The following is a 13,386-nucleotide window of genomic DNA, read 5'->3' on the forward strand; positions in this document are numbered from 1 at the left end:
CTGGGAGAATACTTGCAAATCATGTATCTATGGCTTGTATCCAGACCACATAAGAACTTTTACAACTCAGTAGTAAGACAGCCTAATTAAAAATTGGGAGTTGATTTATTTCACCATAGTAGGTACACAAGTGGCTTAATAAGCACATGAAAAGATGCTTAGCATCATTAGTCATTAGAGAACAGATCCTACTGCATACCTATGAGAATGGCTAAAATTAAAAAGAAGGACCATAGCTATGTATCGGGGAGAATTTGGAGGAACAGTAACTGGTGGTACAACCGCTTTGGAAAACAATTTGACAGTTTCTTCAAATTTTAAACGTACATGTGTTTATGTGTTTACGTTATGATCCCACAATTCTAAATATTTACCCAAAAGAAAAGAAAGCATATGTGTACAGAGACTGGTTGCATCAATGTTAATGGTAGCACTGTTCATATTAGACAAAATTGGAAACTTCAAACTTTCATTAATTGTTAGATATATAAACAAAATAATATTTTCATATGATGGACTTGTTCTGTAATTGTTCTGTAATTAAAAGGACCACACTACTGATAGGTATTTCAACGTGGACAAACCTCTAAAAACATTGTGCTAAATGAACAAAGTCAGACATAAGACTATACATGCATATTGTATAATTTCATTTATATGAAATTTCTAGAAAATGCTAATTTGTGGGAATAGAAAAACAGTAGGGCTTGGGAATGGGCTCAGGGATTAAACATAATTAGGTATGAGGGAATGTTTTAAGATGGTAAAAGTGTTCTAAAACCTTATTCTAGTGGTGGTTGCATAATTCTCATTTTATGAAAGCAATGTACGTGTACAGTTTAAGAGAAAAATTTCATGTACAGTTGCTTAAAAAGAAGCAATTTTGCTTAATATAACAGAGCTAGGGAGAATTATTTACTAGAATTTGTGAATTTAATTGAATGTTTTGAATAAATTGTCTGCCTACAATGTGGAAGAGCTGGGTTCAATACCTGGGTTGGGAAGATCTCCTGGAGAGAGAAATGGCAACCCACCTCAGTATTCTTGCCTGTAAAATCCCATGGATGGATGAGCCAGGTAGGCTACAGCCCATGGGGTCACAAAGAGTTGGACATGACTGTGTGACTTAACTTTCACTTTCTCAATTCAAAAAAGTGTTTCGATATAAGACACTTAATGGAGTTATGTCCCATGGCTATATCGTTAATTCAGTTAGTGTTAGTTGCTCAGTTGTGTCTAACTCTTTGCAACCCGTGGACTATAGCCCGCCAGGCTCCTCTCTCCATGAAATTCTCCAGGCGAGAATATTGGAGTGGGTAGCCATACCCTTCTCCAGGGGATCTTTCTGACCCAGGGATCAAACCCTCTCTTGTATTGCAGGCAGACTCTTTACCATCTGAACCATCAATAGTAGTTTTTATGTTTAATTTGGGTTTCAGGTATTTGTATACAGTTCTCTTGACATGAGGTAAACATTAAATAATAATACTTAATAGAGCAGAGGCTATGAAATAGTGAAGAGACTATGAAAACTCTTCACTTCAGTAGTATCAAACTAAACAATACTATTCTCTCACTTATAAAGCAACTATTGTAATAATCTTGTTTTTATCTTGTGATGTAAGAAAAGATTTATCATTATACTTCACTTTGATTTTGTTGTTTTTATGAGTGCTGTAATTCACTTTACAATTTCAGTCAGCTTCATTCCTCTATAGTGTGGTATATTTTGCCCCTCAGGACCTGCAGTTCATAAACATCAATTCAGCAGTAATGCTGTGACAGACATTAATTTGGATAACGTTTGCAAGAAAGGAAACACTTTGTTGTGGGATATAGTCCAGGATGATGATGCAGTAAGTTATTTAATAAAGCCAAAAAACTACAAAATTACAGCAGAATGCAATCAGTATAAGTAGTAACTTAATGTATGTACATTCTTTTTTGTAGGTTAATCTTTCTGAAGGATTAATAAATGAAGCAGAGAAACTTCTCTGTTCCTTAGTATGTTGGTTTACAGATAGACAGATTCGAATGAGATTCATCGAAGGTTGCCTTGAAAATTTAGGAAACAACAGGTAAATAGGAATTGAAAGTTTTTTACATGGTAATCATATTCATAATTAATATACCATTATTAGCCTTAAAAATTTTTTTTAAGTAGTCGTGGTTTTTGTATTAAACTCTTTCCCCCCACAGTGTTGATATGTTATCACTTGGTCTTGGTTATTTCAACACGTTTTGGCACTCTTGATTAGATCCCCTCTAACAGAAATAAGGGAATAATAATACTGTCTCCTTGATTTGGGGAATGATGGTGATTATTTTCAAACTGAAGTTAAATATTCTTGAGCTATTATATATAAAGGAAGCTAAATAGGATAAGTAAAATTAAACAACTAAGCTGAAATACATACATTTTGATAATGGCATTTTTCTTCCTTTAGAGTGGATTTTTTGACTTCTGTGGTGCATAGAGAATTAGATTAGTGTTTTTTATCTGGTTTGAATTCTGCTGTATATTTGTATACTTCTTATTGGGGCTCAAATTATTACAAATTTCTTGATTTTCAGTTCTGCTTATTGATACAGTTTCCAGCTTCCCTTGTCTTATACTGCTTCGATAATATTGTTTCATTTTCTTTCATAGTGAATTCAGTTATTAATTGAACATATTAACATTTTCATCTTACCTCTGCTCAGGTTCAATATAAATGTCTAATTTTATTGACTGTGTAAAAAAATATTTTTTGACCTAATTGAATTAGAAAAAATATATTCAATATTTTATTTTATACTTTTGGTCTTTAAAGGTCTATAATTTGAACAATCACAGTAGAAAAATTGCTTATTCATGCAGGTGTAAGAAACTACTAATAGGTCCCTGTTAGTGGATCAGTAGCCTCATTCAACATGTATTTAAAAGGAACACTTTTAATGGGTGGATGATATTTCATAATTTATATACGTATTACAGAAGTTAATTTTAAAATGTTAATTGTCTTTTAATAGTCTCCTTGAAGCTACTGAACAGGTTTTTAAGTTGTATCAATTTTTATTCCCCGTATGTGCATCTGCGTATTGTATGGCCCAGCAATTCCACTGCAAAGTGTGTGCCTTACAATAATACATCCAGATGGTCACCAGAAGACACATTCAAGGATGTTCATAAAGACATTATTCAAAATAACTATTCTTTGTACTGCTGTCCACATGCCAAAAACAGAATAAGAAGGAAAAATTAAATTGTGAACTGTGTGTTAAATAAAATGTTTATAACAGTAGCAATGAAAGAACTACAACTGCAAGGAAGGGTGTGGTTGAATCTCACGAACATAATGTTGAGTGAAGGAAGCCATATATAAAAAGACTTATTTTTATTACTCTCGTTATGTAGAGTTTAAAAACAGAAAAGCTGTTTAATAGTTGGGATAATGGTTACTCTTGGGTTGTCAGTCACTGGAAAGGGGGCTCTTCCTAAGGCTTCTGGGATGCTGGTGAGGATTGCTTTCTTAATGTGGGTACATATTACATATGTATGTTCACCTCCTCATTTTGAATTGTCACTTAGGTTTATACATGTTTTTACATGAATGTTACACTTAAATATAAAAAGCTGTGTGAAAGAGGAAATATCATGTAGCCTTTGAGTCATATATTTTCAAAAGTTGTATAATAATATGGGCATATACTCACAGGCCCATTTGTTTTTTATTTTTTTTCCATTTGTTTTTAATAAAAAGATTATAAGCAATATGTGAGGCTGTAGAGTAGTTACTTCTAGGAGGATTCAGTTATTTTTTTTTTTCTTCTTTATGCTTTTCTATTTTCCAGTTTTTCCATAATGAGCACTTTTTCTCCAAGGGTATCTTAACAGAGACAGAAGGAAAATTGTGTATAAAACTGTATGGAAAATTGCCAACTTGAATTTTTAGTAAGCTTTAATTTGTTCAGTCCCAAATAACTTGAAAAAATGAAGCATTTTCATTTGTTGGAGGCAGTCCTATACCCCAGTTATAGTAACTTAATGGTGTATTGAAAATATAGTAAATATAACTATTATATTGATGTTAAATTTGCCCTCAGAATTTACTCCTTAGAGGGTTGTTGTATTTATTATTCTAGTCTTACTACTAATGTATCATATGTACCAATGCTTAGAGCATAGTAGCATTTTTTAGCCTGGACATATACAACATATCCAGTGTACACCAACTGAACTTACTGAAGTTACGCAAATTAAAAAATAATTAGTTTTGAACATCTTTTTAGAAAACCATTATTAGTTTCAGTTTACTAATGAATCAGTGGTTTTTAACTGGAGTGATTCTTTTCTCCCTTGGCAATATCAGTACTTGGAGATATCTTTGGTTGACACATTGATGAGTGGAATTGGAGATGTTACTTTGAGCCAGGGGTACTACTAAACATCCTTCAATACAGAGGACAGCCTTTTACAACAGAGAATTGTGTGAAATGTCAGTAGTGACATCAGAGTCTAAGAATTCCTAAACATAAGAATACTTTCTCCAAGCCTAGCCCCTTGTTTTTGTCATCTTTGTAGGAAAGGGTGTTAATAGGAAAGCTGTTTGTTATGTTGTAACAGATGGACCACTGCAACCTTTACTCATACACTGTTTTCTGACATGTGACCCCAAAATCCCCACAGATATCTATTTCTTGATAATGTCAACTTTTTACATGCTTTACAGAGGTTTTATTTTTTTTTAATTTTCTTTGTGCTGACTTTGATTTTCTTTCTAGTTCCTCACTTGCTGTGGTTTATAGACCTTTCAGCAATTTTTTTTTTTTTTTCTGCTTTTCTCTGATCATGTTACAGTTTATTTTACAGAATGAACTTATCTTTCTTTTGAACAGCAGTATGGCCTCATTACTTCTAAGGGGGCTTAGAGATCTGAAAAAGCAAAAGTCTTCCATAAATTGTCCATAATTCTGCCATTTATGTAGAACCTACCATAAACGCTTTAAAACATGTAGCATGTGACTTACGCACTTTTAGCCTTAGGCAGGTTGTTTTATAAGGGTATAATGACATTTCAGTGGCGCAGGAAGTTTAAAGTTATACACATAGTAGACTGGTTTGCAGAATGTTGTCATAAAGTGAGAGCATGAGGTGGACAGTAACTCCCACAATGAAAAGTCCATGACTTTCCAGCTTAGAATTTGTTACTTTGGGTCATTGAGATAAGACTGCTGTCCAGTGAGTAGGGTGGAAGTAGGGGTTGAGTTGTAATCAGCCCCTTTGATGTTTTATGTTTATTAGAAGACAGGTGTTCACATTCTGTGCTACCTAGCACAGAATCAGAATCTGTGCTACCTAGCAAGAATTGATTTGAGACTCTGGGAACCTGTCCGTTTTGTGCTTTTTTTTTTTTCTATTCTTTTGCACTAGGTAGTTTAATCCATGTGTGAAATTTTTTGCCTTTGAATACATAATTCTTGTACATATTAGGAATTTTTTTTAGAGGTTCATATAATTAAGAAATGGATGGTACTATGTACTTTTATTTGGTTTTGTTTTCTCTGTAAAGACAGTATTATATATAGTATTTCATGTCAACTGTTGGTTTATACTATAATTCAAAATGACTGAATAGCATTTGGTAAACACATCAGTCTTCTTCAAATATGGAGTCTAGGGAAAAAAACATCCAAATGTGACTTTTTTAAACTGTGAAGCCCACCAGCAAATGTGTTTATTCTCCTAAGGCAGTATAAAGTTGCATGGGTTATTCTTAGAGTCATACCACACTGTTGTTTAGTAATAAGCATCTGGTTACAACAAAAACTTGGAATCAAGCAAAGAACCAGGGCAGTTTTAAGATGATAGCATTTTTCCTGATTCTGAACTTAGTGCAATGGTCCCTGGGTATCTGTGGGGCACTAGTTCCTGGATTCCTCTGCAGATAGCCAAATCTACAAGTGCTTAGGTCCTTCATATACAGTAGTGTAGGACAGTCAGCTCTCTGTATCCCCAGATAAGGAACCTGTGGATATGGAGAGCTAACTATATCTTGTTATTCAGGACTGTTGTTCCTTTTTATCTTAAACCTGTTGTTGCCCAGGGTTGTATGTTTTGATATTTAAAATTTTCACTCTTGGAAGAATTTGTGAAATTAAGTATGAATATAATTTATGTTTTTTGTAAGCATATCAGCCGTGAAAACTATTTGGGCAAAAAAGTTGATAAGTCAAGGTAACATAGTTCTTACAGGAGAAGTGCTATAACATTTTTAAAAAATCTAGTAGTTTTATTGGAGTGTGGTTGATGCACAGTGTTGTGTTAGTTTCTGCTGTACAGCACAATATGATTTTAATTGGAACAAGTTAATATATGTGTTCTTGTGAAGTTTCCATTAACATTGAAATATAAATTATTGTTGTCACGAAGTTAATTACATTCATTGTAGAAAACTTGGAAAGTAAATTTAAACAATTTAGAGTCTGAACAGCATTGAATGCAAAAGAGGAAATAATATTTTCAGAAGATATGCAGCTGTTGCACAGTATAAGACTTGCTTTAATGAGCTATGGTATATCTAATCTGTTTGTCTGTATATTTTAAAACTATTGAAATTACACTAGGCAAATAATTTTGGAATTTGCTTCTGTGATTTTAGGTGAAATTTTCCTGTGTCCTTTTTTCGTTGTGTTATCTTACTGATTTTGTGCTTATAAAGTCAAAATAATGTGTATGTATACATTCTAGTTTTTTATGTCTTAATTTTTGGGAAAAACTCTGCTAATGTTTCTGAAATTTTGACAGAAGATTTCAGATAAATAATCTAAAATTGAAACTGATTTCTCTTGATCATCCTCTATAGTCTGCCCAAGCACCACTACTGTGCAACTTGTTGAAGAATATTAAAAATTTTAATATTTAAAAAGATACAAAATGTTTAAGTGTTTTTGAATATTTAAAGAATCTTTAATTTGCACTTACTAGATACCAGGCATTTACTCTCTTTATTTCTTCGCTGTATGCTTATTATTATTGGCCATACCTTGAGACATGAGGACCTTCTCCCTCCAGAGATCGAATCTGTGCCCCTGCAGTGGAAGCCCAGTCTTAACTATTGGACCACTGGGGAAGTCCACTGTATATTCTTAAATATATACTAATGTCGTTTTGATCTTCTGACATTCTCCTAGCATGCTGTCTTCTGGTAGTATTTTCTTCTTTGTACTTCAGAACTGTAATATAACATTGTACATTGTTGTTTTTCTTCCTTCCTTGAAAATCTTGCCTTTAAGTTCTTTGCTGGTTTGTTGTTTGAGGAAATATATACTCAGCACGCACATATGCGGGGATTTTTAATGAATAAGACAGTCTGCTCACTTAGAGCATATTCTAGTGGTCACATTAAGTAAAGGAATATTCATTAGGTGGTGATGATTGAATAAAAATTGTAAAGGAGTCAATAAAGAGGTTCGTGGAGCAGTGGGCAGGTGTTATTTAATTATTGAGTTGTCAAGGTCATTGTTTCTGTTGACAGTTGAAGGAACCTTAATACAGTGGGGGAAGGAGTCCTTCGAGTAGATATTTAGGTAAAGAGCATTTCAAGCATAGGCAATAGCAAAGGCCCTGAGGCAGGAATGTGCTTGTGTGTGCTGATGGAGCAGCTCAAGGAGGATGGGAAGGAAAAGAGGTTATACTGATAGAAGAAATGGGGACAGATCACATATGGCTTTGTAATCAAATTTAAGTACTTTGGATTTTATTTAGAAACATGAAATTTTGCAGTTTTCACCTGCTTAGCGTTTGCCATGATTTTCCTCCTATTCAGAAGTGTAGCCCTGTATACTAATACTCCTGGTACTTCTCTTGAAAAGAGTAGGCATTTTTGAAGACTGACTTGTACTCCATATTTGTTAGTAGAGTGCCAAATTTTAAAAAAAGTAATTCTTTCATGAAGCAATACTGCTCCTAAGCTTAAAAATAAAATTAATTCAGTAACTTATTAAAGTTTGTTGTGCTTCTTTCAAGGCTCATGGAAGCAGCCTTCTTGCCTACTAGGAATTCTGGGATTTGTGTATCAGTGTGTTCCCTGTCCCCCTTTTCTTGCAGAAGATAGACATACTCAGATCTTCTTGAGGTCTTTGAGTGATTTCATGTTGTCTTTTGGCTCCTTAATTCTTGAGGTTTATGGTGTGCTTCTGTTATTAACATTGCTCATAATGCAGTGATTGTCAGTTTAGATACAGTTTATATTAAGTGAGAAATAGGGGGAAAGTGATAATTTATGTAGTTTGAAAAGTGTTCTCTATATTTATTGTTTGTGGTCCACAAACCAGCAGTTTTGAGTATCACTTGTGAGCTTATTAGAAATGCAGTTCTGAACCTACCCCAGACCTACTGGACCAGAGTTTGCATTTTAAGACTAAACTTTGAGAAGCCCTGCTCTAGATAATTGACTCAACCTGCTGCTTCTTGTTTTCCTTAATTAAATCCTGAGAAACACCTATGACTGTTAAAAGAAAACTTCCATTAAAAAATTTTATATTTAAAAGTGCTTCACTTTTCTCTTATACTCAGATATTTATATAGTATATTTTACTTTAAATTTTTGGATTGAATTTTTTAAAACTTAAATTTCTTGCCACAGTGGATAATAAGCTGATACTTGAGAGAAAAAACTCTAATGTTTGCATAAAAGCATCTGTAAAACTCATTAACTCTTTTTGTATTTGATTTTAAATAACTGAATTTCTGTTAAGAGCTAGAATTAGTGATAGTAGTAAAAATTATTTTTTTCTATAAATACCTGTTTTTGTTATTTCAGATCAGTAGTAATTTCACTTCGTCTTCTTCCAAAACTCTTTGGTACCTTTCAGCAGTTTGGGAGCAGTTATGATACACATTGGATTACAATGTAAGTAAATAAAAGAAAGTATTCATTTTCAAGACTTTTTCCAATCATAATTCTCAAGGTTTTTGAGTAACTTACTAGCTGTTAATTTGTACAAGGAAAATTTTAATTTTGCATAATTCAAATGTTTTCTTAGATTTTTGAGATGCTATCTGTACCACTTAGCACCATTAGAGATTATATATACCCCTGTCAGTAGGAAATCTGACCTTTGTATTCATTGTAGCTTGAGAAAAATAGTGTAGCAATTAATTCTTTAATTTTCAGGTAAAGATTTTTTAGGGTGTTTGATCATGGCAGAAGACTCCTGAGGAGGATCCACATGTTAAGCATTCTAGGATGCTTTTAATTTTTATCCATTATTGGAATTGGTGTAGACATTACATCATGTTAGGAATAATTTTGAAACCACTGTGTTACTCTTTTACATATATAGAGAACTTATGATTAATGTTAAAGAATTCTTTCAATGATAATGTGCTGTTGATGTGATATTGATTTAATATTTGAGAAAATTCTGGAGAAAGTTCACTATCATGAGCACTTCATTAACCTCTGAGAATGTGTAACTTGCTTTACACATTGCTTTACACAAAAATAGCCTTTTTGGAGAGATTTCAGAAACTTAAAATTTAGGAAAAATTAGACCTGTTGAAGGATTTATTTATGAAACATGTAGGATGGAATTTTATCTAATTCCTTCTCAAATCTAAGATTAGTTGGTAGGAATACTTTCTTTAATCTAACTAATACGGGAAGCTCCTCTGGAGAAGGGAATGGCAATCCACTCCAGTATTCTTGCCTGGAGAATTCCATGGACAGAGAAACCTGGTGGGCTACGGTCCGTGGGGTCACAAAGAGTCAGACATGAGTGAAGAACTAATACACATACAAATAAGATGAAATTAGTTCTTCTGAGTTACAGTCCTTACTGTTTATTTTTCTTTTAATGGGGTATCTGTTTGACCTGAACCTCTATAACTGTTTTTTAAAAAGCACCTTAGAAAAGCTCTTTCTTTGATTAATTTTTACAGTGTGATTCTAGTGACAGTTCTATTTGTGAGTGCAAGGAGGGTCTTTGAGATGCTGGACAGAAGAGTAGCGGAAAGCATTTAGCATCCATGAAGTACAAGAGTAGCATGACTTTTATTTCATTTACTCTTCTTTTAGTTTTTAAATGGCCAAATTACAAAATTCAAAAGCATTAAAGTGATTCAGCTGTAGCTCACCTGTGCAAGTTGGTATTGCAGTTATTTGAGAAGGTTTATATTAAGGAGTAACAGAGGCTAACATTCTAATGGAAGTGGGAAGCTCTGAATATTCAGTTACTTATAAGTATATTGGGGCTTCCTGGTAGCTCAGATGGTAAAGAATTGCCTGGGTTGGGAACATCCCCTGGAGAAGGGAATGGCTACCCACTCCAGTGTTCTTGCCTGGAGAATTCCATGGACAGAAGAGCCTAGTGGGCTATAGTTCATGGGGTTGCAAAGAGTTGGACACAGCTGAGTGACGAACACTGCTTAATCATTTATCAGGTATATTGAGTTGAAACCCTTTTAGCTTGTTCTTTGTGTACTGTGTGCTCAGTCACCAATTCCTCCTCCAGGGGATCTTCCCAACCCAGGGATTGAACCAGAGTATCCTGTGTCTTCTGGATTGACTGGTGGATTTTTAACCACTGAGCCACCTATGAAACCCCTAGCTTGTTCCTTATTTAAATATAAATAAGCTCTGTTAATTCTAATGTGAGACTGGTGTCCTTAATCTTACTAGGTGGATCACTTAAAAGAACTCTGAGCTCCTGCAGTTAATTGGCATCAATAATAGCAAAAACTTGCATTTCGTGTGAGTCTATTATATGCAGTAGCACTCAGCATTTGATTTGATATGTATATCTCTTAAACTCTTAGGGCCCATATTTTAAAATTGGAAACTATCTCTGATCATCTTAGTAAATCTTCAGGTAACCTACAAACTGACAGGCTGGCATGGACTGTATTGTACTGTTTTATAAAATATTAACTCATGTTAGTCATTTATTTAGCATTTGACCAGACATTTTATCCCCTTCGCAGAGATTGAATATTTTGAGATTTAAACGCAATGATACTATAACTTCATAAAAATTAAGGTGCACTATAGTGTTTTTTCCTGTTCTAGAATAGATTTATCTCACCCTGTGCCTCTGAAATTATTTTTTCTTTTAATTGGTTCAGGTGGGCAGAAAAAGAACTGAACATGATGAAGCTTTTCTTTGATAATCTGGTATACTATATTCAAGCTGTAAGAGAAGGCAGACAAAAGCATGCACTGTAAGTATACTTTAACTAGGTAAGGTATGTGTAAGTCTTGATTGTCTTTCCTTTGAAAGATAAGATAATTTTTCAGTTTTCCGTTCCTTTTTTTCCCCATATAATAAATGAAAAATTTAGTTATAAAATTATAAGAGGGCATTTCTTTTTTAATATGACTTTTATAAGGTTATTTTTATAATGTTTACCTTAGGGAAATACAAACTACATAACCTTAGGAGTTGATTTATCTTCACTATTGAGTTCTTTTCATAAGGCAGTGTTTTCAGGAATCAAAAGTAAATACTTTTTTCAGAAGTCACCAGTATCTTTGTGTTAGGGCATTCTAAATATAATATGATTTAATATTATTTTAAGTAGTCCAATTGTGCATGTGACTGGTGGTAGAAGCAAAGTCTGATGCTGTAAAGAGCACTATTACATAGGAACCTGGAATATTAAGTCCATGAATCAAGGTAAATTGGAAGTGGTCAAATAGGAGATGGCAAGAGTTGAACAGCGACATTTTAGGAATCAGCGAACTAAAATGGACTGGAATGGGTGAATTTAACTCAGATGACCATTATATCTACTTCTGTGGGCAGGAATCCCTTAGAAGAAATGGAGTACCCATCATGGTCAACAGAAAAGTCCGAAATGCAGTACTTGGATGCAATCTCAAAAATGATAGAATGATCTCTGTTTGTTTCCAAGGCAAATCACTCAATATCACGGTAATCCAATCCTATGCCCCAACCAGTAATACTGAAGAAGCTGAAGTTGAATGGTTCTGTGAAGACGTACAAGACCTTCTAGAACTAACACCCCCAAAAGATGTCCTTTTCATTATAGGGGACTGGAATGCAAAAGTAGGAAGTCAAGAAACACCTGGAGTAACAGGCAGATTTGGCCTTGGAGTACAGAATGAAGCAGGGCAAAGACTAATAAGAGTTTTGCCAAGAGAGTGCACTTGTCATAAAAGACACCCTCTTCCAACAACACAAGAGAAGACTCTACACATGGACATCACCAGATGGTCAGTACTGAAATCAGACTGATTATATTCTTTGCAGCCAAAGATGCAGAAGCCCTATACAGTCAGCAAAAACAAGACTGGGAGCTGACTGGCTCAGATCATGAACTCTTTATTGCCAAATTCAGACTGTATTTGAAGAAAGTAGGGAAAACCACTGGACCATTCAAATATGTCTGTATTTAATCCCTTACGATTATACAGTGGAAGTGAGAAATAGATTTAAGGGCTTAGATCTGATTCAGTGCCTGAAGAACTGTGGACAGAATTCATGACATTGTATAGGAGGCAGTGATCAAGACCATCCCCAAGAAAAAGAAATGCAAAAAAAGCAAAATAGCTATCTGAGGAGGCCTTACAAATAGCTGTGAAAAGAAGAGAAGCGAAAAGAGAAGAAAAGGAAAGATATTTGAATTGAATGCACTCATTTGAATGCACTCTGCAACCATTTGAATGCAGAGTTCCAAAGATTAGCAAGGAGTGATAAGAAAGCCTTCCTCAGTGATTAGGGCAAAGAAAAAGAGGAAAACAATAGAATGGGAAAGACTAGACATCTCTTCAAGAAAATTAGAGATACTAAAGGAACATTTCATGCAAAGATGGGCTCAATAAAGGACAGAAATGGTAGGGACCTAACAGAACCAGAAGATATTAAGAAGAGGTGACAAGAATACACAGAAGAACTATACAGAAAAGATCTTCATGACCCAGATAATCACGATCATGTGATCACTCACCTAGAGCCAACATCATGGAATGCAAAGTGTAGTGGGCCTTAGGAAGCATCACTATGAACAAAGCTAGTGGAGGTGATGGAATTCCAGTTGAGCTGTTTCAAATCCTAAAAGATGATGCTATGGATGTGTTGCACTTAGTATGCCAGCAAATTTGGAGAAAACATCTGTGACCACAGACAGGAAAAGGTGTTTTCATTCCAATCCCAGAGAAAGGCAGTGCCAAAGAATGCTCAAACTACCGCACAATTGCACTCATCTCACATGCTAGCAAAGTAATGCTCAAAATTCTCCAAGCCAGGCTTCAGCAATACATGAATTGTGAATTTCCAGATGTTCAAGCTGGTTTTAGAAAAGGCAGAGTAACCAGAGATCAAATTGCCAACATCATTTGGGTTATCGAAAAAGCAAGAGAATTCCAGAAAGACATTTATTTC

At 34.4% G+C, this 13,386-nt stretch overlaps 1 protein-coding gene across 6 annotated transcripts in view; it reads left to right on the forward strand.

Annotated features, from left to right (window-relative positions):
- USP34 (ubiquitin specific peptidase 34) overlaps positions 1-13,386 on the forward strand; it is a 230,355-nt gene that overhangs the window by 106,217 nt on the left and 110,752 nt on the right. For all 6 annotated transcript variants that reach the window (XM_015094329.4, XM_042246017.2, XM_042246016.2 and 3 more), the window contains 4 exons: positions 1,741-1,856; positions 1,951-2,078; positions 8,805-8,894; positions 11,108-11,203. In XM_015094329.4, the coding sequence (XP_014949815.2) occupies positions 1,741-1,856; positions 1,951-2,078; positions 8,805-8,894; positions 11,108-11,203 (430 nt within the window). The remainder of the gene's footprint in view (positions 1-1,740; positions 1,857-1,950; positions 2,079-8,804; positions 8,895-11,107; positions 11,204-13,386) is intronic.

The sequence above is a fragment of the Ovis aries genome, chromosome 3 (assembly GCF_016772045.2).
Source record: "Ovis aries strain OAR_USU_Benz2616 breed Rambouillet chromosome 3, ARS-UI_Ramb_v3.0, whole genome shotgun sequence".
Classification (NCBI taxonomy): domain Eukaryota; kingdom Metazoa; phylum Chordata; class Mammalia; order Artiodactyla; family Bovidae; genus Ovis; species Ovis aries.